We start from the raw sequence: 26,881 nt of genomic DNA, 5'->3' as shown, positions 1-26,881 counted from the left end.
CCTAAAATGGCCGCCGCCGCCTCCTCTCCCGCTGCCGCGGGGGCTCCTGCAGCGCCCAGCGCCCTGGCGGCCGCGGCGCCGCCTCCCACCGAGAGCAAGAAGCTGGCGGAGCTGCGGGTCATCGATCTCAAGTCGGAGCTGAAGCGGCGCAACCTGGACATCACCGGCGTGAAGACGGTGCTCATCTCCCGGCTCAAGCAGGTGAGAGGCCGCGGGGGACGGCCCGCCGCCGACCGGCCCTGCCCGGCCCGACCCGACGAGGGGCCCGGCCCGGGGCCGCGGGGCGACCGGCTCCGGGGGCGGCGTCCCCGGCGGCAGCCCTGGTGCGAGGGGGGCGGGACCGCTGCCTGCCGGCGGAGGGCGAGGGGCTGCGCTGCGCTGCCTGGCCCCGCTCCGCCCGGCAGCCCCGCGGGCACCGCGCCCCGCTCGGCCGCTGGCCTGGGGCGGCGGCTCCTGGCCCGGGCTGCGGAGCGCGGAGGCCGGGCCGGGCCGGCCGGTGGAGCTCGCCCCGCGGCCTTGCGGCCCGCCCGCCTCGTCGGGCAGCCGCCGGGGCGAGCCCCGGGGGTGGTGCCTGCGGTAGGGCTGCTGTGGCGGTGGCTCTCTATTTATTTATTTATTTTTAAATTTCTCCTGTTACTGTCTGGCCATTAATGTCATCGTGTATGTCGTGGTGGCCTTCTAGCGTTGCGATTGCCGAGAGAAGCGTGCTGGTACTCGATAAGCTGTCCTTCTCAAAGTGTCACTATAACAGCTTGAACTGTGGCCATTATCTCTGGCCTTTCCTCAGCCTCCCCCAGCTTTAAGTGGAAGATTTAACCTAGAGTGATTCTTAAAATACTTAATAGTTTCAAAAATACATAATTTGGCTCAGTGACGCTTGCTGAAGTCAAATTGTCTAGCTTCCAATTGAACTCAGTTAAAAATTATCCTTTTTTGTCTCATTCAGGCTATTGAAGAGGAAGGAGGTGATCCAGATAATATTGAAATAACTGTTTCAGCTGACACACCCACCAAGAAACCAACTAAAGGCAAAGGTTAAAATCTGTTGATATAGATTATGTATTTAAAAGAGCTTTTTGTTGCATATATCGCCTTTAAGAAGGAGTGTATGATTGTAGCCTGTAGCATGGCTGCAGTTCTGACTTTACTGTTTATTACTTCTGTCACGTAACACACCTTGTCTTACTCACGCGCTTTCAGTCACTGCTTCTCTTTCCCCCATCTCTGCTCCCCCCATCACCACCTGTTTCACCTGCTCACTTCCTTCTCCTGCAAACTGCTATGTCTGTCTCTCAGTGTCACACATCTACTTATCCTTGAGGGTGTGGGATGTGTGGAGAAATGTGTTGAGGCTTAAAGGGGTCTTGCAGAGCATAAGGATGCTGGGCATATATGGAAAATGGGTTGGGTAGGTGATGTGTTATGAGATAGTGGCTGTACAGCCTTCTGACTGGATCTGATCCTGGAGACTTCTGCTGTGTGTGCTCAGACTGTACAGATGGTCTGTGAGATTTTTTTTTTGGAATATGTTGTGTACTGGGGGTCCTGAGCATGGAGTAGATTCTGAACATAGGCAAAATGGGTGTAGGAACTGCCGTGCAGCTCTGATGCTGGACATGGACATCAGTGTAGCGACTGAGTATCTGTGCAATGGCAGAGGGAAAATGAAGAGGTTGTTTAGCCATGGGAAAGGACCCAGAGTAGTGATGTTTGTGGTAGGGGTCACAGCCTGAACAGTATTGTGTTGTGCAGATTTATTAACGTACTTTTTACTGAAGTAAGACAAGATTTATAAGTAAGAGTTTCCTGATTATGATCTGAAGGCTTACTGGGAAATGAAACATCCCGTTAAGAGACTTCAGTTCTTAAGTTGTGAAAAATAACTATTTAGATTTTAAGCTGGTATACTTGGCAATGGTTGTGTTGGCTGTGTTTTCTTATGCATAACCATTCAAAGATATTTTGGGTGGGGAGGGGAACGACTGTTTTCTATTTTTCTGGGGACATCTATAACCTGCAAAGTAATAGTGGGGAAGGAAACTTCTGTTTTATGCATAGCATTCTTCATTGAACATATATGCTAGGTATGTTCATACATATGCTATAGATACCTGTTTTGGAAATGATCAACCTTATAACAGTGTCATTTGTCTTAAGCTGAGTGTTGTGGTGGAAATGATTATTAACATTTTTGCCTGGTGTTGTGAATGGGGAATTTATTAATAAAACATATCTGTATAGGAAGTTTGAGTAATAACTCGTCTGTGCTTTTGGCACATGAGAAAAGTGTGAGGAAAATAAGCTACCAATGTGGTTTCATTCTCTGTGGCATTGCTTTATTCCTTATTCTGGGAAAGGTAACTGATGCTGAAGAAAACTACATGGAAGCTAAAAAAGGAAACGCTTCCACAATTTTTAATGTAGAGACCTAAATGGCTGTTTGTTCTGCTGTAATAAATGCTTCCCTTATCTCCTGTTTTTCATCCTCCTATTTTCCAAACTAGATTCATGACATGCATGATGTGTTTGAACTGGCCTCTTCTGTAGTTGTGCTATTTAGCTTCTGCAAAGATAGCTTCCCTACTAGTGATGCTGCTGCCTGAGCCGAGGCTTCATTCAGTAGCTGCATGCTGCCACCTCTTCTATGGAACTAAATTGTAAGGCTCATGTACAACATGTACAGCCTTGCTACAACTCAAAGCAAAATATGACCTTCATGAAGTTCTTATCAGCTCACTCTGTAAACTTGAGAATTTCTCATTACTTTTCAGATTACAAAAGTCCTATGAGCAAAGTTTGTGCCAAAACTTTGAGAGGTTTATCCAGCATTAATCTTCCAAGCAAGGAACAAGAACAACTCATTAATTTGTCTAGGGAAAATCTTTCTGGATCTTAATGGATCACTACTAACTGTTCTTTCTGTTAAGTACCTTTGAGCTGGAAGGAAAGGTGTTCCACAGAAGTTCTTTTCTTTCTTTTCAGCTGCCCCTTGTGGTCTTAACTGCTGATTTTGATGTTATTTTCCCCTCTTCCTATCCTTGTTCTTGAAATATGTTACTGGTTACCAAGAGTTACCCCTCTAAACTTGGAAATCTAGCACTTAGAAAAATCTGTTCCCAGCCATGTCACTAGGGAACTTTCGAAGGTATGTAGAAGATGCATGCCTATCAACTGGATTGTCTCTTGAAATTAACTATCTTGATTCTCCTTGTACTTGTATATGGTCTTTGCTATGAGTAGTGTTGCGCCCTTTACTGATTTTGCTCACAGATTGCTCCAAGCCTTTTGCTAATGCTTTACACCCCTCTCCCAATAGCTTCAGACTAATTCTAGTGAGTTTTTATTTTAATTATTTTACTGCTGCCTAGCAGTAAAATAAATGACGCTACCAGTTCTATCGCATTTTTTCATGCTATCACTGCTGTACAAAGGAAGGTAGGAATACTGGATATTTGTTGGAGTTACAAAGAAAATACAGCCTCAGAAAAGGCCAAGGAGTGGGAGTAATAGATAAAGCTTTTCTCAGCAGACAGGGAGAGGTGAATGGGGGGCGAGGAAGGAGATTTCATCATGAGAATCAATCATGTCAGGTGGCCATCAGTTTTAGATCTGAATGATGCCAGTTCTACTGCATCTCTTAAGATCTGTGGAAACAGCGAGGTGGCTAATTTCATCGCAGTGTCACAAAAACTTAATTTAGAATATTGATGCAGGTTGAGTTGGCAGGAAGGGGAGGGTACTCTATTTGTTTTCCCTCTCATTGCCTCCTTGTGTGTGTTGACAAAAATGGACAAGAATAGGCATGAAGCTAAGATTGAGACTTAGTTTTGCAGGACAGCATTTTTTAACATCTCGATAAATTGATTTATCAGCTGAGTGTATACTGTAGATTTTTACTAGATTATGACAAGCTTTTGACAGTGATGGTACTAAACCAGCCTTTTACGAGACGGGGAAGAAATGGCTATAAAAGTTACTATGAATAGAAGAATAAGGTCTTAATTAAACTGACTTGAATATAGACTTTCCTCTACAAACAGTACCTCACCAGTTCTGCAGCATGTGATACTGTATCGGGGGGGGGGAAAGGAGTTTTATTTAAAACAGAGCATTTACAGACCTGCCAACATGTAGATAAAACACAGGGAGCCGTGGGGATCCACTCATGAGGGAAGTGTGCTGTTAGAAGTTTTTGCATCAAGACTCCTACTTGCAGAAGGAATCTGTAATGCAAGCAAAATCCTTGATCAATTCTATATTTAAAGTTAGTCAAAATAACACTTCTTACCTGAAGCTAACTTAACTATGTGGAGTAAAGAAGAGCTGCAGAACAACTAATTAAAAGAGCTATATAGGTGAGATTGGCTGGCTTTGACAATTCAAGTTTGAAAGCTTGAAATTGAATAAATACTAGGTGTTCCATTGAACCAACTTTAATTGCCTCAGTTGTGCCTCCACTCCCTGGAACTTAGCAGCTGCTAAGAAAAATTCATTTTTGTAAAAATATGGCAGTTTTTAAAAAAGATGTTCTTTTCAAGCTTGAACGTTCTGTTGCTTATTCTGAAATTTAGAGCAAGTTACTGCTAGTATTAAATCTTCTTCTTAAAGTTTGTGATATGAACGTTCCTTTGAAGTATGTGCAATCAAAAATATGGTAGCATTTTATTGATACATCGTAATGTGGTGATTGAAAATTACTTTTCTGCCAAGTTTTGCATTTAGTGCAGATGAAGAACAGATTTTGGACTAAGCAATTTTAACTTCAGAGTATTAATGTGGGCAAAGATGTTTTCTGATGCTTTTCAAGTTTCTAAGGCCACTTAGTCACCTATTATTTTGCAGCTTTAGTCTCCTCCTGGTTTACATCTATTTCCAACTTGACAATACTGACTCTCAGATGAAATGTTGACACCTGACAGTGTCTAGCTTATACTATTGCCTGAATAATTTTGATTTCTTTGTTAAACCTGTTAAGTGACTAAAAGAACCAAGTAAAGTTGTTAGCCTTTAAAAGGAAACTGGAGCGAGGAAAATGATCTGTTGCGATGTCATCTGTCCCTCAGAAATATTAAAATAATTGTTTTAGCAAACTGTCCATTATTTCTTCTCCTGTTAAAGGTGTTAACGTCTGCTACTGTAATTTTGTGGTTAGACTTCTGAAACACTGCAGTGTGATGAAGTGTGCCCAGCAGTAGATCAGAATTCTCTGGCCCAGTGAACCAGCATTGGAAAGGACAGGGACTGTAAACTGCATTTTAACTGTTTGTTACATATGTGATGTAATCTGCTGGGTGCTAGTACAAATGTCTTAATTCTAATCTTGAATAACCCGATTTTTTTCTAAATATTTTTAGAGTACTTTTTCCAAATTAGTCATCTTCCTGAGCTTTGCTGACCTGCTTTTATTATTGTTTGCCTCAATAAATACATAAAATAACAAGTAGCTTGTTTGACCTTGCTGGCAGGTTCTGTTGATCTGTTTCACAGTTGCTGAATAAAGTAGTACAGACTGAAAAGTGACCTCTCCAAATGCTCTTTTGGGGGGCTTGCCCTTGCACACAGCGCTGCTGCAGTGTCAGCTAATTAAGCCTGTTAGGTTTGTTAAGACAGACATGACTTGCAATACTACTTTGTGAGTCAATTAATTTATTTTTTTTTCTAGGTATCTGAGCGGTGGTGCATTCAATCAATCTAAGTATTTCTGCAAACTTTGAAGTATTTCTGTCAATATTAAACCAACTGTTGAGACCCTCCTTTCTCCCAAGTATTTTACTCAAGATAAAGTACATCATAAGGAAATAATAAATGCAGTTCTGTTCTCCTCTTTTGAGGAAACGTACTTAAATTATTTGTAAAGAGAACTTTCCTTTGGAGGTAGAATTCTTGCCTTTTATTCAGTAAGTGATATATAGAAAATAATCTTTCTTTGGGGAATGGAATTCTTAAGCTAAAATACCTGAACTCAGTTTTGATCTGATGATTAGAAACTGAAGATATTGTAAGTTGCAATCAACAGCTGAAAAATAGCACACAGCCTTACTCTTAGAAAAGCTTTGCATAGGTGGTGTCAATGTTAGAAAGTTGTTTCCATCACTTGAGTTGGGATACAGCAGCCTTACTGAAGTGAGATATAAATAGTATAGAAGTCTTACCTACAGCTTTTTATCTGCTCTTGGAAAACTTGTTAGGAAAAACTAATCTTGCTAAATACTTCCGAAGTAACTTCATTAAGGTGCAAGTGAGTGATATCTCTAATGAGCTGCCCTAGGAAGCATTATGAATGTTTAATCATATGATTAGAAATGATGGCAAATGTTATGAGCAACTTGGTGATTATCTAGAGAATATCTGGTTTTGCAAAGTGCATCCTTTCTTAAAAAAAGACTAAATGAGCAACAGCGGTATTGTGCAGAAGCTATAAAAAACTTAAATATTCTTGGTACCCATTTAAGAATACAGTAATGTAACAGGGTGACTTTTGTTAATGTTATGTTATGGCAAGTGATCCTATTCAAGTTGCAGCAGCTGTGGGCCTCTAATGTTATAAAGAGTTTATTCCATTGTAAGGGTTGTCTTTCCCCATCTTTCTCTTTACTTCCTGTCCCATGTTTTTAATGATTCTTTAGCATCAGCTATGAGAGAACCTTGTTGCAGGTTCACCAGGAATACCGGAGGAGATGCAATCACTAATTCTTCCAAAACTTGGTGATGAGTGTCACTCTACTTCTGCATGAGATGCAGGTTTCTAGTTTGAGTTGTCTGGAATAAACTGTTAGATAATTCTAATGGATAACTGTTGGGTAGTTTCAATTCTCTGTGTAGAGGACAGTGAATGGATATGATGAACTTATGCTACTGTAAGACTTGTAAATGAGAAAGTAAACCTGCATAATATTAAACCAACGCTTCAAAGATGTTTCAAATCTTCTACTTACCTCTAAGGAGGTTACCCATTCTCTATGTAAATACTCTTGCAATTTCATGGTGTGTAGGAATTGCCATAGCCAGAAAAGTGATTGAGTGCAGCTTATAAGAGTACCAACACATCAAGGTAAATTAGCGTTTGTGTTGTTAGCTCAGGGACCCAGGTTTGTGGTGAGTACTGTTTACAACACTGACACTTCCAATAGCCGCTGCATGGATAACCTGTACACATGAGAAATTTTGTTGTGTTGCAAGCTTGTGTGACTTGAGACCCACTGCACCTGTTGTCTGCAGAAGACCCAGCTATTCTGACTGTAGTTGTTAACATACCTTTTAATCCCAGTTATCTTCCTCAAAGTGAGACTGGTCTCGAGTATGTTCACAAATACTATCAGTTTCTGGAAAATGTTTGTTGTAATCTCACAGTAGTTATGCAGAAATGAGAGCCAAGTAAATGAGAGTCCATTGTGAATGAGTATCAGTGTAGAAAAGTCTTGAATTTTCATCGATGCAGGGGTGGTGTGGTTTTTCTTTTTTTTGGTTTAGCAAGTTACTGTCACTAACAAACCTATACCAACATCTGAAAACTATTTGTATCAGACCTTTGAAGTACTGTGATGCTAACCAGGTCAAAGTAACCTGAAACACAGAACTAGCAGGGAAAGTAAGCTTCCTACCACTTTCTGGCTAGAAGCTGCAAAGCAAAGGTCATTATTCAGGTTTCCTTATGTCTTTGAATACCTCTGATACTCAGAGCAAACTGGGCTTTTATTGCAAAGGTAGACTAATGAAAACATACATGCCTGTCTCGTTTACTCTAGCAGAACGTAAAAAGTACAGAGGGCTTCTTTATGCAAAGGTATAACTTCCCTTTGAGGACATGACAGCTAGAGAACTGCATTTTATTGACATTGCAGAATGATGGGACTTACTTGAGGCAGCTGTGTCAATTGTTTTTTTCTATTCCCTCTGAAGTTCACCTGCCAATTTCCTCAGACAAAACAAGTGAATTAAAGTAGTTTTCAAAACAGCACATGCTAGCTAGTTACTAAATGTCTAGCATCTGCTGTGTGTATTTGCTTATCTGTGTTTGCCTCTCTGGATTTGAGATGCAGGAAGAACTTGGACTTTGAAGTGTAAGAAACTGTAGAACTGAAATGAGAGGGTTGAAACAGCAGAAAATCCATGCTGTTTCACTGCTTTCTTCTTACATTGAAGATATCTGTGGTTATAGATTCTGTTGCAGAATGCTGAAATGTTAATACAAAGTTTGGGTTAGTCTGTCTTTCAAACATCAGGTGTGAAGCATATAAAAAACTGTCCTTTCTAATATAAGTCTACAACTCTTTTTGAGGGAAGCCAAGCTTTCCTAAGTATACCTCTGCTGCTGGGTTTTTACTCCAAAATCTCACAAATCCATTGCATTCCACATATAAAATGGGAATGTGTTGTTGGTTCTCCTGTGCGTTTAGATCTGAACTTTCTCATGTTTTGCAATCAAAGACTTCTGCAGTGTATCTTTTCCTGGAGACTAGTGCATTTCTGACCTCATAATGCAAAATGGTGTATACAGGAGTACTGTCAGTTTTGCCTTTCAGTGAAAAAAGGGAAAACAATTGGAGTCAAAGTAGAAAGAAAACAGTCTCTCTTTTTTCATCCTGTAGTATAGCAGTTTCTAACTTTGAAATGTAATTTAAGAGCTGTGTGTGAAAGACTACGAAAAATTAATTGTTGACTAAAAAAAAAGACTATTCCAAGTCACAGAAATGTGCATACTACATCAAACTTCAGCTTGGGTTTTCCTTTTCTATTCCTTCAGAGTATAAAATTGATAATTTAGCATTTGTTTGAAGATGAAGCGATGAGCAGAGAGATGAGGTCAAAAACTAAAGCATTAAGTGCTGATCCTGACTGCCATCTCACTTATGTCTTGAATTGATACTGAGTTTCAACAGAAAATACTAAAGCTCCTTCCCAGCTGAACTGCTTTTTCACCTTGAGGTACTGAAAATTGTCACGTAGGCTGATCTTTGATAAAATGAAATAGAATGCTCTAAAAAGGGCTTGTTTGTATGGATATATTATATCTAGTCCTCTTTGGCCTTATTTTTGCAGAGGGTTAAGGAAATGCAATGGGTTCCAAAGGGAACTCTGTCTAGTCATCTCTGCTGAGCCATATTTATTAGGAAAAAAGCATGTGTGCACTGGAAGAACACAATTCTTCGGTGGAACATGCCCTCCGTACACTAAAGAATTTGTAGAAAAGCCAGTACTTGATCTGACTCAGTTCTGCTGCTAGTTCCCTCTAGTGATGAAAAGCACGGAAAATGGAGGCTTGTAGAAGCTGTGGACTTCATGCTTGTAGATACTCAAAAACATAGATAGATAAAACCCTGACCAATCTGATCATAATTTGGAAGTTAGCATTCTTTGGAGCCTGAGGCTGGGCAGACCTTCTGAGGTCCCTTCTAACCTAAATTTTGTGCTGCTAATTATCCTATAAAGAGGGGCCTTTCCAAAATCTTAGTTATAAAGTATAGTTTAGCTCCAGCAATTCTAGAAATACACACTGTCATGTTCTCTTCAATTTCATCTCTGAAAGTAGAAGAGTTGATAGTAAAATCACTAACTTGGATGTAACTGCTTGTTTATGAAACAGCATTGATTGTTCATATTAGCTCATGTGATGTTTTTTCTCCCCACCTCAAAAACACTACACTTTGGGAGGGTTATATAATAGTGAACAGTTCAGATATTCTAGAGGATGTAGAGAATAATAAACTGTTGTCCAGCACATAATCAGTATTGGAAGAAAGCCTGCTCTGCTTAGCAGCTTTCATCGTTAGCATATCCTGTCATTTCAGGTAAAAAGCAGGAAGCTGATGAATCAACTGGTGATGCTTCAGTTGAAGAAGATTCCTTTGTCAAGGTAATAAAAGTATGTATTTTTTCCAAAAAAAAAAAAAAAAAGCAGAATATTCCAGTTGCTATTTAAGTTCAATGTTTGGCTTTATTTCAAAAAAAAAAAAAACAACCTCCGTTTTCTCTGGGCTAATTTACATGGAAATCTGGATCATTGTTTTTTATTGTGTTCAGAGCTGTCATGCTGAAGTGTGTGAAGGCGTGGGATTTTTTTGAAGCATACTAAGTTCTTATTATGGCTGTGATACAGTATTTTGCAAAAACAGCAATTCTGGCAGTGATTTTTTTTTTCAGAATATAGCTAATACTCATACCAAATATTTGTTGTTCACATCAAAAGGAAAGTGAATTGGAGACTCAAGATGCAAGTGATCAAGACGGAAATGATGAATTAAAGGACTTTAAAGAATCTGTTGAAGATGAGAACTTGAATTCTAAAGAACTCCCATCTGCAGAAAAGAAAAGATACCACAACTTGGAGCCAGCAGAGACAACAGAAGATGTAGAAAAGGATTCTGAAAGTCAGGTACTCTTGTATTTTATGTGCATCTTTATCAGCAAAATGCTTATTTTCTTGTCTGTACTAATGGGAAGTCAAGAACTAGTTTTTCTGCTTTGTCTTGCTTGCTTATCTCCAAAAGATAATGTGTTAGTTCTTTTTTCCTGTTTTTCATGGCCTATATCTGAATAGTCCTGAAACAAATGTGGTATTAGTTGATAAAACTGTACCACAGTCCACAATTGAGTTCCCAAGGGGTTCTTTTCCCTTTTATTAATAATGACATACATAATCCGAACACTGAACTCTAAGATGCAAGTTAGGAAAAGCACTCATTGATGTTCACTTTGAGTGTAAAATGTTTTCTGAATTAATTGAATTTCTTAACTCTGAATGTTTTTAAAGTATGTTACAAATAGCTTGCTTAGCAAGTGCTTTTTATGTTTTCATAGGAAAATGAAGGTCAAGACATAGAAGATTACACTTTTCCAAGTGTCCATGTAAGTTCCAAATCATTTGTATAAGCTGATTTTCATATCAGTTAATTCGGAAAAGATCATTTTACACTTGCTTTCTGTTCCAGTTTGCATCTTAGAGTCAGATACTGCTTACCTTTATTGTATTACATTATAGAAATCTTTTTTTAATAAGAAAAAAGTGCGTGTAAATGCAAACTCCTGTCTACGGTTTAGGAGTGTTCAGTGCATAGACTTAGTAAGGTATATTTTTTTAAACTCTCTTTAAAAATACTTCAAAGGGCTGTGACAAATGATAACAAAGTATATCACCAAGTATATCCAGCCTTCTAGATACACATCTACAACTTCTGTTTTAACTTTCTAACTTGGCCTTTGGAGAATGTTTTTGTTAATACTAACTTTTGTAACATCTTTAAGATCAGAAATTCATTCTGCGTTGCATAGAACTGACATCTGAAAAGGGACAGATTATTAGTGTTAATGATAAATAAATACGTTAGAACAGCTGTTTCATTTAGAAATAGTTAATGAAGGAAGTCTACCTAGTTTCAGACTTCTCAAACTAGGTGGTTTCTTCTTTTTTTTTTTTTTTCCCAAAGCTGATGATGGATTGCTTGCATTTTGTTGAAAGTAGTACTCAGTGTAACATCTGTTCTGGAGGTTTTAGCAGGATAAGGGACAGTTTAGAAACATCTTGTTAAGGGAAGGTGGTGTCCAGAGGGAGAAAACAGCTACACGTTGCAACCGATGGCAAGTATTGTAGATAAATACCAGTGAAGTTTAGTACAAATTTTCAGTGATTTGAAAAGGTTGGTTTTATTATCTTTTGGAAATGTTTTTATAGTTCATTAATTTAGCTTCGTATGATAGAAGTTCTATGGAAAATATGAACTGTTCTACTTTAAGTTCTAAAATAGAAGACATTTAGTCTTGACTTCCTTTTCTTGCAGGATGGTGAAGATGAAGAAAATGAGAAAGGTATGTTTGAAGTTTAATAGAGTTTAAGAGGTCTTTAGCCTGGTAGACCAAGCAATTTTCTCTTGTAACTTTCAGTCTGTTTACTAATAGTAGTCTTCTCTCAAGTACTAAGTATCAGTTGTCTCCTTATTAAGTTCAGCACCTGGAATCATTGCAGTCATTGGGTTTATTTCGCTCTTAAGAGTTACTTTACTTTTAAGAGCTGATTACAGTACTTATCAGTTACTGTGGTGGATGTATAAAATAGTTGTAATACTATGAATCTTAACTGAATAAAAACACATAGTATTCAAGGACTCTGATTTTAATATACGGTAAGTCTTGATGCAAATGCTTCCAACTTGCACTGCAGTAACTGATGTTTACTTGAGTGGAAATGATACGCTCTTACACTGAACTTGAGCACCCAACATATGTATGGACCATCATATGCTTGAGTTAACTGTCACTTGGAAATACCGGTTGTATATAGAACGGTAAAACAAGTATTTGGAAACCTTTGGAGTGGCTACTTTTTTTTAAGCTGTGCTCATTAGTGAAACTATAGAAGGAATATAATGCATTTGGGCAAACAGACTTTCTGGACAGAAGTCTTAAGGATTCTACATATTGTGGACTAGAAAGGACATGGAACACCATCACTTTACGCAAGATGGAATAAACACTGAAGTTACAGAATAAAACTACAGACTCCTTGTTTACGAGGGACCTACAACTGAAGTATCTCTTCAGTGCAAACCCAAGAATTGTTGGAGATGCCAGTGTGGGACTGAGATGGAAAATCTGTCCAGTGGATGAAGACTGAGAACCCTTCGTCTACGAACTCTGGATTAAAGGTCGATCCTCCGTCTTCTGCAGCAACCTTGTACAGCTAACTTGACTGCCAAACAACTCATGGAAAGGAAAAGCCTAAGAAAACCAGTATGGAAGACTGACTGAAATTCTCCAAGACTGTAACTCTTTTGGATTTGGGAAGTCTGGAAGTCTTAAAACCAGGAAGATTCAAAGATGGATTAATCCAAACTGCGAGCATCCAAAGCAACTATTTTCTGACGACATGCTAAATCCTAAACTGGAAAATGGATACTTCTTATGAAGAACGGGTATCTCCAGGATGGAACCATATTCTGACTCCTAATGTTTTGGTATTTGTCTCTAGAAAATGTGTTTTGCCATGAAGAATAAGTGATCCTGGGTAAAGGATTTATATTTGTGTTAATACACCTTGTGTTTTTTTCCTAACCTTCCATCAGTGCTAATAACTGGCTTTGTATTTTCTAGGTCCTATTCTAGCTTATGCATATGAAATTGTTTAAACTTCTTGTTTTGCCATATTTATTCCTGTTAAATCCTCTTAGATAAAGCAGGTTCTGGTGATGGTACACAAGAAGTATCTAAACCTCTTCCTTCAGAAGAAAGCCTAGCTGAGGCTGATCACACGGCTCACGAAGAGATGGAAGCTAACACCTCTGTGAAAGAAGCTGAGGATGATAACATATCGGTTACAATCCAGGCTGAAGATGCCATCACTCTGGATTTTGATGGTGATGACCTCCTAGAAACAGGTAAAAATGTGAAAATTACAGATTCTGAAGCAAGTAAGCCAAAGGACGGGCAGGATACCATTTCACAGAGCCTGGAGAAGGAAAGCAAGGACTATGAGATGACTGAGAACCATAAAGATGGTAAGAAGGAAGACTGCGTGAAGGGTGATCCTGTCAAGAAGGAAGCCAGAGAAAGTTCAAAGAAAGCAGAATCTGGAGACAAAGAAAAGGATACTTTGAAGAAAGGTCCCTCGTCTACTGGGGCCTCTGGTCAAGCAAAGAGGTTTGTTTTTCTATGTCAGTTCTTTACGATACTGAGTACCAGCATTCAATAAGATCACTCTACATTAAGGGGGTAGCAGCAAGAATCTTATAATTAGTATCCTATGCTCCTGCCTATAGATTTTTTTTTTGACCGCCATAAGTTACTTTTTAAAATTCAAGATCTTCGTATAGACACTATGTCCTACTGTGATTGCATTGTCGAATTGTCAGCATTTATTTATTTTTTTTCAAATTGACGAGTTTTTTAAATGTCCTTGTGATGATGGTAATGAACAGCTATCAGTTCTAAGAACACAAAATGAAGTCAAGTCCCCGTCCTGAAATCTGGAGAAGATTGCCATATATCCACTGAATAGAGTTGTCAGAAAATCTAGATCTTCAGGCATCCTGGGGAAAATCAGTGCAAGAATCCATAAGGGAATCATTTGTTCAAATATACAGTCTAGCCCTTTTTATTTTTATTTTTTGAAATGTTAACTTGTCTATTAGTATTAGTAGTATAAAATGCAATGCTTACAAATTCTGTGTTTTCAATTTTCTTCTGATTTTTAATTTGCTTCTCTAGCTCCACTAAGGAATCTAAAGAAAGCAAGACAACATCAAAGGATGATAAAGGTAACTATTGCAAGCTAGGGTAGTATTGCCTTGGAGTAAATGCCTTCCTATTTGAGAACTTCCTTGCCATGCACTAAAATGGCTTATATAATTGAACTCATTTGTCTGTAGTAAATTATGCTGGAGGTGCAGTAGTCACTAGCTCTGTGTGTGTTTGTATTTCTCCTTATATTGGATTCCTTATAAAATATTTATTCTAAGGACTCTATGGAAAACATTCTTTTATTTCAAAACATTACTGTAAGCAAATTCTACTTAACATCTCCCAGGTGTTTTAGTGAGAATTTAGTATAATTTTCAAATATGCCTACTCAACATAAACCTAAATGGTTGTGTGTATATATATACACAGAAAAAATGCAAAAAACACTTGCAAATACTTAAACATAACACCAACAAAATTACTTACATAGACTAATTCTAGCTCACTTCTAAATAAAATGAACTGTCAACTACAATATAACAGCTAGCATGCTAGCTAACAAAATTGCACTTGTGGCTATTTAGTATGTTAAAGTTGGAAGCTATTTGTATACATTAAAGTTTCATTCTGTTACCATAAAACTTGGTATTATGATGTAAAAATTCAGAGTGGAGCTCCAGTGTGTGTTAATGTCAACAGTTATACCGATGTGTCAGAGCCAAATAAATATACTCTTTGTCTCTCCTTATTCTGCCTATTAGCTCTCTGCCAAAAATCTTCGTCACAATCTCTAGCATATCACAATGGATGAATAGAACTTTACCTGATAAATGAATTTTTGAGGGGAAATCTGTGTGACAGACATAACTGTCTTCTGTAGATGCCTGTCTGTTCATGATAGTTATATACTCGAAGCTAAATAAAGATACAGCAAATCCATTTTCATGTTATGGGTGGCAAATACAATAATTGTAATAGTAACTATCATAAGGCTGTCTTAAAATACATATGCAAAGCCAGTATAGTGGCTATTTAAGGATATTCTAAGCATATTGCAGTTTATCAAGATAATTAGGATTATCAAAATAACTATTGGGATAATCCTAGATGAAAATAATGGGTTTGTTGCCTTTTGCTTTTAATTAACTGATGCATTGAAGGAGAACCACCTGTTAACAAGGTGGTTAAATTATCTTTTAAAGACTACGTACTACCAGGTTTTTCCAACTGCTTAACTGGAGCTCTAGTTCTGGTCTTGCCAGTATGACTAGCTATAATTCACCTTAATCAGAAGCAGTTCAAACATTTAACAGCAAACAACAAGAAACTGAGCAAAATAATACAATAGATGTTGAGAACACCTATACATGACTTCCTTGAGTTCTTAGTTCTGTGTTGCTACAGAAATGGCAAATACGTGTAAGTGGTGTTGTTTTTTGTGTTGTTGTCTGGTGTTTTGTATTGTTGGCTTGTATGGGTGTTTTTTAAAGATTTAATGTAAAGATTTAATGTTTTTCCTGCTTTTATTAGTATTTTCCTAGTATGTGTGAAATCATATTTGGTGGGCTACATCCAGCAGTACTTCTAAAAAGCTGCTCTGGATGGAGGGCAGATGCTTCATGAAGTTGTGGAAATCGGGCACATTCTGGGGCTAGGAAAAATAAGCTATAATGAGGATTAACTGTCTCCTCTGTGTTTACCTTTCAGTTGTCTCTCTAATATTACTAGTGTAAAAACATACTGATGAAGTATTAATGTTGGGCACTAAAAAAATCTTATCCTTTTTGGATATAAGTTATTTAATGAGAATCAAAAAGTTGAAGCTAAATTTACATATCTAAATGAGGTGTAAAGCATGTTTTAAACAGAGGATTGTATGACTTTCTAGTTCTGTCTTTTGGGTATGAGTTAGCCAAGCTGTTGGTCTCAATACATGGGTGAATGAATTAAATCTTATGGCGTATATTTTTTTTATATAGAAGTCTTTTCAAGAAAGGTAACCGGATAAACAGTTACTTAAAGGTAACAGGCTAAGTTTCTCTTTTCAGCAACAGTTTAGTTCAATATTGATGATACCTTTTGTTTCCTTAATTTTTTGGCTGTTTTGCAAAACTTGTTTCAGGAAGTGCAAGCAGTGTTAGTGGTAGCAGTGGAAGTTCAACTAGAAACCTGTGGGTTAGCGGACTCTCTTCCAACACAAAAGCTGCTGACTTGAAAAATCTCTTTGGCAAATACGGCAAGGTATTCCATGTGGTGTGATATTGTGTGTTGTGTGCATCTCCTCCCCCACCCCTCCTCTAATTTATTCATTTAAACACAAGTGAGTTGAAATGTCTAACCAGTGTAATCAAAAAAAAAAAAAAACACCAATACCTTCAGCACCTAAAATAAGAGTTTGTGCTTACAGGAAGAACCATAAGTTAACTTTTGTATGAAAATTGTCTTCATTTTGAGGTAAGATAGAAAATAAATGTCACTAATACAACTGGTCAGGACTGGCTTTGAGCTTAACTTGTTGATTTTTTTATTTTGGAAAATAAATAATGATGGCCATGTTCTTTTGCAAAAGCTATATATAACCATTAGTGTAAGATAATTTGCCAGTAGGTAAAATTGCAAAATAAGCAGTCTTTATAGCATCTGCTGCACTGGGAAACATTTTTCTTTTTTTTTTTTTAAAAAGTGTTCTGAGGGCTTCTGAATGATAAAAAAAAAAAAATAGGTAAAAAATGATAGCTTTTAATGTCTTCTTTCAAGGAGTCTTTTAATATTTTTGAGCTTTGTTACATGTTGCTTAAACCAACTTATTTTTCCTGGATTTTGGTTTGGTTTAACATGGGAATTGCATAGAACACTGAAAAATCTATATAAGCTGAGCATTATTCTGAAAACAGTTGTTTTCTCCTTGCTCAGAGGAGTTACTGTTAACTGTGTGAATTCATAGCACCTGTGTAAACTTGTGCAGTTATGTTGTTTTATCTTTGGGACTAGTTAGAAACTTCACACCGTGGCTAATAAGTATGTGTACTGATTATTGGAAATCTGATTTTCCTAATAAATTAAGGAGGTGTTTTTATTTAATGCTTTCACAGGTATTGAAACCTGAGAGTATGTTTTGTTAAAATTTCTAATTCTTTGTCTGCTTTTGCTGTAGAGGTGCTTGGCAGCACCTGTATTTACTTACATTCCTTATTTAAATAAATTGGTAAATACTTAATGTCTAAATGACTATACCATTGCAGGCTGCTAGAAAGATTAAATTCTTGCATTAGAGCAAGACTAGATCAAAAAGATTAGCTCCAGAAGTTAAAGAAATTCTAACAGGGAGCAGCAACACGAGGCTTAATGCTTTGTCAAGATGCAGGTGTCAAAGAGCTGTTTGAAACTGCTTAACTGACACATTTGCTAGCTGCCTCTGAAGAATTTTCTGCCTTATTAAATTACTGCATAATAATGCTTATACCTTCCTGTGATTAATTGGCAGCAGCTGACTTTTTTGAGGGTGTTCATCCATCAGAGATGAACCATCAAATTTAGATCAGTGGTGTTTTTGTGAATAATTTTTGATGGTAATGTGTGTGAGGCTCTTATTGGTCAAAACATGATGTAAGCATTAATTTGCCATGACTTGAAAATTTTTAAAAAGGTGAACTATGCTTTTAAAAATTTGCAGCATCACTCCTAGTAGAGTGTAGGTTTTTGTTTTATATATAAACTAGGGTAAAAAATATTATTGGAATATCATCTCTTCCTTATTATAAATGTATGTCTAAAAACCTAAATTTCACCTGTTTATGTAGGTACTTGGTGCAAAGGTGGTCACAAATGCACGAAGCCCAGGGGCAAAGTGTTACGGCATAGTAACCATGTCTTCAAGTACGGAAGTGGCTAGATGTATTGCACACCTTCATCGAACAGAGCTGCATGGACAACAAATTTCTGTTGAGAAAGTAGGTTTAATAAGATGCAAACTTCCTAGAATAGACCATCTTATGCAAGAATCTGTACTAACTTTTTTGTTCTTGGAAAAAATGTAGGTGAAAGGTGATCCCTCCAAAAAGGAGCTGAAGAAGGAAAGTGATGAGAAATCTGGTTCAGGTAGAAGCACGGGAGATAAGAAAACTGCATCAAGTGATAAAGCCAGCAAGTAAGAACTTCTTATGTGTCTTTTGAAGTTGTGAAAATCCTTTAAGTTGAATCTTCCTCATTGTGTTTCTGTATCTCTCCTAACAAGAACTCCATCAACCAAAAAAGAAGAAAAGAAATCTGAAAAATCTGAAAAAAAAGAAAGTAAAGAAGCCAAGAAAACAGAAGGTAAAGATGAGAAGAATGATAATGGAGCAAGTGGCCCTAATCAAGAATCCACTAAAAAAACTGAAGAAAAGAAAAGAATAAGTATGCAATATAGCCATGTTTCCTCCTATTGAATCTGTGTGTCTGACTTATTTTGGGGGCATGTTCCTGCTCTTAGTGGAAGCAAAGCAATTAAATGCCTGGCTTTTTTTTTAGACTCCAGTAACTTCTATTATATCTGATATGAAAGCTTCCATATTTTATATTACTACTTAACTACAGACGTGCTGGTATGCTTCTACCAGTAACAGTCTGGTTTAGAGATTCATAAATTTCACCAAAGAAAAATCTGTAGTAGGCAAATGGAGATACGTGTTTGTTTTAAACCTCTCCTCCTTTTTTTCTTCCCCCTTCACTAGGTGGTAAAAGCCCAGGTCAAGTTGTAGTTCTAGACCAAACAAAAGGAGACCAAGGCCACACTAGGACAGTTAGAAGGGGAAGATCTGAAAAAGTAAGTATCTATAGATTTGATAGAATCCTTATTTGAATTGAAGCTACCATACTGTTGATATCTGTACTGTGATGGGTCAATAAACTATCGCAAACTGCTAAGCATAGATAGAAGCTCTATGTGCTTTGGGATAGATAAGTAGTTAATGATATTTGAACATAGCATCCAGAAATCTCCCTAAGGAATGAGACTTCTGAAATAACCATTGTAATCTCTATCTATAGCCACAGATATTGAGGAACAAAGAGCGTATTATTCAAGATAAAGTGAAATTCAGGGAATACAGGGGTAGAAAGGATATCTTGCCTTTTGAAAAGATGAAGGAACAGAGATTGCGAGAACACATGGTTCGATTGGAAAGAATACGACGAGCTGTTGAACTCCGAAGGTAGTAATTCAACTTTTTGCTAAAGGCTTTTTTACACATTAATTAATCAGATACTATATTTAGAAATCTAATTAGAATGTGTTCTGTCAAGCCTTTTACTCAGATGTTAAAGTCTGGGACTCTACCTAACAATATCTTTATACAAATTAACTGACTCCAAAATTTGCTTAATCTTCTAATAGCCACATGTGTGTACACGCATAGCTTAGTGTTTGTTAGAGGGGGTGTTACTGCATGCTAGTTTGCTTTTTGAAAATACGAGAAGTTGAATAGGAGATGTGGCCAAAAATAATGATTTTTAGAGAACTATTGTATGCCTAAATGACAAATCAAGCACAATACCATCTTGTCTCTATGTAAAAGGACTAAATAGTTGGTCTCTTCTATTTGTCTCACTTTATATGGCCAAAATCTTGCAAAGGATAAAGTGACTTGTTGACTGGATTTCCCTAAACAAAGGAACTCCCAGCAGGCATAAATTTTATAGTAGAAAATGCCTTTCCTGCTTCTTGTAAGCTGTTCTATAGGAAGTGGGAAGAAGAAAGCCAAATCAAGTTGTTCACATGTATACCTAACCTGTGCAAGTCAGAATTATGAATGAATATTGACAATGTTATTTTGTCTTGCTTTTTGGACAGAAAGCAGTAAGTAAACTTTTGTTAGCTTGAAGCGGGCAAGAGCTAAAATAGAAAGTATTTTAAAGATCCAAATCATATTCTTTGCTAGACTGTTATCTGGTGGATAATAAACACAGCAGTATGAATCCAGCACAAAAAACAAAATAAGAATGATGATTCTTGACATAAACTTTTCTAGTATCAGTTGTCTGCTTAAATGGCTCTGCAGAATATGCTAAGGACAGTTTGGCTACTTGGGGCTAGAAGGCTTATTAATACCAGGGCTTCTCTTAATAGTATCCTCTCAAATAGTTTGTCAATGTCTGCCTGAGGTGATGTTAGTTTTGGATGAGAATTATTTTCAGATGAGTTTCTGCTACCTCCTTTGCTTTTTCTTTTTCAGGCGAAGAGAAATTGCGGAGAGGGAGCGTCGTGAGAGAGAACGTATACGAATAATGCATGAACGAGAAGAATGCTTGCAGAGGGAAAGAGAACGATTAGAAATTGAAAGGCAAAAACTAGAGAGGGAAAGGATGGAACGTGAGCGTTTGGAAAGAGAGCGTGTTCGTATTGAACAGGTATTGCATTATAGTCAAAAAGTACAAATATGCCTATCATAATGGACTGTAACCCAGTTTGCACTTGCTATGAATTTCTCTTCACCCTTCCACCCAGGCCTTAAAAGAACCAATGTAAAAACAAACAATTCACAATGTAAAACAACAACCGTAGTCTTTTATCTTGTTTAACTTGTAAATTGATGGCAAGGTCTTGCTACTGATTATACAGTAGCTGTATGTCTCTGTCACAAACACTGATACTGAAATTCACTAGGTCATTGTCCATACTAGTCTTAAGTAACTTCACTGTTTTTTTCTAGAGAACAGTGGCAGAGCGAACTTAATGAGATGCATTTCTGGGCAGTGAACACATTAGCAACATAAGGAAGCACCTGGAGATTTTTATACCTAATAGCCAATAGCTTTTCCAGATATAAAGAGGAAGAACACTTCCTCTTTAGAGAAGTGTTCCTTATTCTCTTTAATGTGGATGATATATATCAGACAGCCTCTAGCAGAAAACTATCAAGTATTAGGTCTGTATGCTTGCTATCTGTTTTACAGGTTTCCCTAGTAAGAGCTTGTGTTTATTGTGTTTTTTCACCCTTTCATGGTAGGAACGTCGAAAAGAAGCGGAGCGTATTGCTCGTGAAAGGGAAGAACTTCGTCGACAACAGCAACAACTTCGTTATGAACAGGAAAAGAGGAATTCTTTGAAACGTCCACGTGATGTAGATCACAGGTAATCTAATTCTCAAACCATTGTTTTAGAGTAAAAACAAACAGTTTAGTAAAAACAAACAGCTACAGCCTTCATGTCAGACCTGAAAAGGTGTTTGTGCCTGAAATGAATCTTCCTAGAAGAACTGAATTTCTGGTACATTTTTTACATTAGGCTATGCCAAGTATGAAACAGGGTTTTGAAATAAGAGAAGCATACCATGAATAAATTCTTCCTGTACCAAAAGAGCATAATGTAATTGTGTGCATTTGCTGAGAAAAGCTGTTCATTCTCCTTAAATGGTTGAAACGTCTAGTTTCCACTTCATAAAGAATTCATATATCTGGTAAATTAATGGTTCAGAGTCAATGTGATGGCTTAATTTTTACTGAAGCCGATAACATCTATCGTTTGATGTTTGAGTCACATGGCTGAGATGTTAGCCATAAAATTTACCTAAGAGGTACAGTGGAATGTAAGTGTAAGTTCTCATGGTAGAGACAGTAGCAGAACACTAATATTTCTTCATTAGGGGAGTAAAGACAGCTTCATTTGTATACATTTCAGTATCTTGCATTCTCATCATAAAGACTGTACCTGCGTATTTCTAATTAACAAGGCCGTGACACTTCCCATACTGTTCTTTCTTGAGAACACTGTTCTGAATTTTTTGCTTCTCTAGAAGGCTGCTTTGAAGGCAAAATCTTGCATGGATTCAGTTTGCATGGATGGGGCATAAAATGTTTTTTTCTTAAACTGCCCAAGACAGTATACTGTGGCATAGATTTTTATTACTGCTTATTGATACTAACTTTTTAATTTGCAGACCAGAGTGGGGGGAGGGGATTCTTAAATGATTTTGTTCACTATTTAAAGAGTGACTGACTGTTAGAGGCTTTTCATGGGTTAAATACATGTCTTTAAAGCAGACAAGTAACTGGTAACTTGAACTGTTTTCTGTTAGGCCATGATTTGGATATATGTAACTGATAAGGATTCATTTGCTTCTCTTAAAGGAGAGATGATCCGTACTGGAATGAGAATAAGAAGATGGCTCTTGATACAGATGCACGTTTTAGTCATGGTTCAGATTACAGTCGCCAGCAGAACAGGTTTAATGATTTTGATCACAGAGAACGGGGACGATATCCAGAAGGTTCTTCCGTTCCATCATCTTCTTTTGATAGGTAAGTTTAAGTAATAAGGCAGGTATTTACCTGCCAACATCTCTCTTGATTTCACTTTTTACTACTCAAAATTTTAAAGTCGTGCTAAAAGCTTTATGCAATAAATGCACAGAATTGCAATAGAATTGCAGTAGTGTCCTGAAATGATTTCGGGACTTGCCCTTTATAGCATAAAATCAAATCTGCTTTTCTCTGGCGACATCAAATTAGCTGACTGGTGGTCTTTTTTTCATGACACTTCAAAAAGAAATTTTGCAATTACTCCTCCTTCAGTGTCTAGTCGTAAGTGGGTTCCAATGGATTAGATCTGTTGTGCTTGGTAAATTCATCTTAAGAAATAAGGCTAAAAGCAACTGACCTAATGAGAATTAAGACGACTTGCATGAGTCACACTGGCTAGAGTCTGTGCAACTCTGCAGTAGATACTGACTTCAGAACCAACTTAATGTTTCCATTAAATATTTCCAATAACCAGTTAATTTAAGACCACATAGCTGTGACTTCTGTACTTCAACTTTTATGCTGCAATGTACATGAAATATATTTTCTAGCTGACTTAAGAAATAGAAATCTAGCATTCCCTATGCTTCATACTAGGAAGGTAAAAGGGAGGTCCTGCATTTGTTGAAATATTCTTGCTAAAACTAAGCAGACAAATCCATTAAAAAAGTTACGCTGGATTTAAGGACTCAAGCTCAAAAGGACAACTGTAAAAATACATACAACTTGGCCCTTCCCACACCTTGAGATATATACCACATAGGTTCACATTCAAAAATACTGTTAATACTTATGAATATTTTCTAACCCTTGTGCTTAGATGTATGGAGAAATGCGAGTAATGGGAAACAATCAAATTACTTTTTCCTACTTTAACAACTTAGGCGAGAACGTTTTGTAAATCAAGGTGAAGCAAAGAAGACTCGCCCAACAGCCCGAAGAGAAGAGCCAGGGTTTGAGAGATATCCTAAGAACTTCAGTGACTCTAGAAGAAACGAACCACCACAACCAAGAAGTGAACTTCGAGATACAGACAGACGGGAAGTGCGAGGAGACAGAGATGAAAGAAGAACAGTGATAATTCATGACAGACCTGAAATACCACATGGTCGACATCCAAGAGAGACTGGTTCAAATCCACCTAGGCAAACAAATTGGAAGAGTGAGGGAAGCATAAGCACAGATAAACGGGATGGCAGGTGAGCTTGCTGGATAACAAAGAAGTTACTGACAGTACTGATTCTTGTAGAATCTATCCATAGTAATAATTCCTCAGGAACTGATGTGTAAAGAGAACAGATCCCATCCTAAAGAGTGGCAAAGTCACCTTCCAGAAAGATTAGGAAAAAACTGTGTGTCAGCTGTCAAGTATGCTAAACCTCATTTATAAACTTGATGCTGACTCCCAGCAATTTATTCCTAATTATGCATGGCGACATATAGTAAGGAGGCTATCTATGTAAGACTGCTGATGTAAACTAATAGATGCAAGCTTTAAAGAGCTATATCGATTTAAAAGAATGCTTCTAAGAAGCTAACTGCAAGTTGCTAGGAAACTAAAAACCACAAGTCTATATGTAAAGTCTATATGTACTATGATTTGGTACCAATTCTACTATACTGAAACCAGAATTTCTGATGAAAGCAATTTTTACAGAGGTGAGAGGCCAGACCGATCAGGAAGAGAAGTGTCTGGACATGTGAGAGGTGCACCTCCTGGTAGCCGTAGCAGTGCTTCCGGGTATGGAGGCAGGGAAGGAGAACGAGGCGTGATGGGAGAAAGAGGAGGTGGAGGACAAGTAAGTCACTTTTTTCTGTTTGTGGTTGGAGAATACAAAATAATACTGGAAGAATAAGCTGACCATATTCTATGATTCTACATAGCATCACATAAATCATAACAAGCATTCTGACTAATTTCAAGTTACTTTTCTTATTTTAAAGGGTGCATGTGTTTTGCTTTTTTTAATAAGCTAATAAATCTGCAGAAAACACAGTACTTATGTCAAGCATCTTTAAGGTGGAGCAGAACAATAGGTGAATGAGTTGCTGATCAGACTTCTAACTTGTCATTCTGCTTTTGGGGTCTTAATCTTATGGGTCTTAATCTTACAGTGCATGTTACTTCTAGTGCAGCTTGTCACTGTAAGCTATAGCATACTACTCACTGAAAAAACGTTCTGCATCACTTGTTTTTAAAGCCTACAGACTAAATGCTCCATGCTACTAGATCCTGAAGCATTTAATTTTTTTCCTCTTTCTGTGTGTTTATATATATATGGAATGTGCTTGTCAGTGATTGAGAGATTAGCACAGAACTGGCAGTAAAGTATGAGCTCACAAAACTTCACTCCCTGGACACCCATGCACTCGTTACTGCAAAATTGTTCCATTTTATTATCTAGAGTTATTTTAACAAGACTTTTCATGGATTGGGTAGCTGCTTACGGACTAAAGTCTTAAAAACTACTTGATTTTTGAATAGTATTAATGGAGACCTTTATTGAAAAGCTCACTTTGTGTTTGATAATGAAAAATGCCTTTCTGAAAATGAATTTTCTTGCTAGCACTATAACGAGGACAGACATGTTGTTGAACGCCATAGTCGTGAAACTGGACCAAGGAAAGAATGGCATGGACCTAGTTCTCAAGGAAGTGGGTATCATGACACAAGGAGAATGGGAGATGGCCGTGGAGGAGGTGGCATGATGTCTCCACACACAAGGTACAGAAAATATTCCTTCTCACTCCCCTCCGATCCCTCAAAGCTCTTATGTTTAGGAAGTGCAGTAGTCTCAGTACAATCAGCGTTACTTTCTGTGGATAGCTTGCTGCTGTATATCATATGTAATCCATCTTTCCATGCCAGCCTTTGGTTCCACAGTTTCTGTATTGCTAGTGGTAGTGCTGTTAAAGCCTTTCCTTGTGTGTTTTCAAGTCTTTTGAGACTTGAGTTTAACAGTTAGGTAATATGATAAATGTTTCTACCTGTATGCCCAGAGTATAGATACTTTTGATAACTTTTTTTTTTGAAACCTTTGTTTCCAGTAACTCTTCACCAATTAATAGAGTTGTACAGATCACAGGGAATTCCATGCAGAGGGGAAGTGGCTCAGGATTTAAGCCGTTTAAAGGTGGACCTCCACGAAGATTCTAAGATCTACAGCTGCTTGGTTTCAAGATAACTTATTGAAATCTCTTGTAAACTTTCTTTGATTAAAAACAGGAAATCTTGTCTGGAAGTCCTGGTTAAATTTTTTTAATTTAACATGATTACTTTCCTCTCAATTTTGGAGGCATTTTAATAGTTACGTTGTAATTTTGGATAGTTTTTGTGTATCTTTGATAAGCATTTTCCTTGAGGCACTACAGCTGTATAAAAACAAATTGGAACCAAAATATTTGTTAATCCTGTACAAAAAGAATAGTTTGCAGCTGTGTGCTAGTAGTTTGATTTACCAACATTAGCTCTGTGGTGTCATGCTTTAAAGTTAGCTACTTATCACACCATCATACACAACTATAACCTCCATTTTGAAGGTTATCCAGGCTATTCTCTCTGCTTTCTAATTTGTAGAGAAATAAGATTGTTCTTTCATTACCGGGTATTATGTAACCTATTTTTGCAGAAGGTACTGTTACATTGAGTGCATTTATGTGTATTCTTGCAAATGTATTCTTTTGAAATAAACCTTCATATTCTGTATAGCTTCTAGTAAGTCTCTGAAAGAGTCTTTTGGGAAGGAAGAGAATATTAAACTGACATGTTAGTATAGCAAATCAAAAAAAGTATTGACAAACCCTTCTGAATAGCATGAGTGTTTAAAGTTCCAAAACCATTCTGTTGTAATGAAGACATTGTCAAGCTGCAGCTGTACTATATCATAACAATTTAGTTTCTAATTGGCAAAAAAAAAAGGCTTTACAAAAGATATTTTACTTATCCTTAAAGCGTGCCTATTCTTAAATGGAGATTGACCCCAACATACACTTATTATATAGGAATATATATTTAATAAAGGAGTAACTAATCATACAGTAAGACCTCCCCTACTACTTGGTACTAGCTCTTCTACAGACCATAACTAAAGAGCACAGGGGATTACAATTACAAGTCTACCAACAAAAATGTTTGCTTCAAAGTGCAACTAAAATGTTTGGCTGCTCAAATTTCTTCTAACGTTAAGTGGTCTGTAGTCTTGCACAAATAAGCAGATACTTTTTTGAGGTACACTTCTCAACCCAAACCATAGTTTGAAAATGCTCTTAAATACGTTTCTTGTACAATAGAGAAACTTTCATGAAGAGCTTTCATACGTGCATTCAGTAGCACATGATTTAACAAAATTAACAGCTAAGAGACAATAGGATCTTTGTATTTCATACAAATGCATGTTCTCTTACCATTACTGTGACTTGAGTAGATGGAGTCCTA

At 37.4% G+C, this 26,881-nt stretch overlaps 1 protein-coding gene across 8 annotated transcripts; it reads left to right on the top strand.

Moving 5' to 3' along the window:
* The first annotated feature begins 6 nt into the window (after nucleotides 1-6).
* On the top strand, nucleotides 7-26,152 carry SLTM (SAFB like transcription modulator). Of its 8 annotated transcripts, none has more exons than XM_035553972.2 (21): nucleotides 7-201; nucleotides 947-1,034; nucleotides 9,789-9,853; nucleotides 10,187-10,372; nucleotides 10,798-10,845; nucleotides 11,775-11,802; nucleotides 13,215-13,629; nucleotides 14,197-14,246; nucleotides 16,292-16,410; nucleotides 17,970-18,119; nucleotides 18,207-18,316; nucleotides 18,404-18,564; nucleotides 18,882-18,973; nucleotides 19,198-19,361; nucleotides 20,382-20,556; nucleotides 21,156-21,280; nucleotides 22,276-22,446; nucleotides 23,331-23,645; nucleotides 24,104-24,245; nucleotides 25,014-25,171; nucleotides 25,495-26,152. In XM_035553972.2, the coding sequence occupies exons 1-21, from the start codon at nucleotides 7-9 to the stop codon at nucleotides 25,601-25,603; spliced, it is 3,066 nt and encodes a 1,021-aa protein (XP_035409865.1). In that variant the 3' UTR covers nucleotides 25,604-26,152. The 8 variants fall into 8 exon arrangements, with proteins under 8 accessions (XP_035409865.1, XP_035409862.1, XP_035409858.1 ...); XM_035553969.2 differs by having other exon boundaries at nucleotides 24,092-24,245; XM_035553965.2 differs by having other exon boundaries at nucleotides 13,161-13,629.
* The last annotated feature ends 729 nt before the right edge of the window (nucleotides 26,153-26,881 follow it).

Source organism: Cygnus atratus, chromosome 11 (genome assembly GCF_013377495.2).
Source record: "Cygnus atratus isolate AKBS03 ecotype Queensland, Australia chromosome 11, CAtr_DNAZoo_HiC_assembly, whole genome shotgun sequence".
In the NCBI taxonomy this organism is placed as follows: Eukaryota; Metazoa; Chordata; class Aves; order Anseriformes; family Anatidae; genus Cygnus; species Cygnus atratus.
The sequence above is the reverse complement of the archived record's forward strand: the minus strand, read 5'-3'. Positions and strand labels throughout refer to the sequence as shown.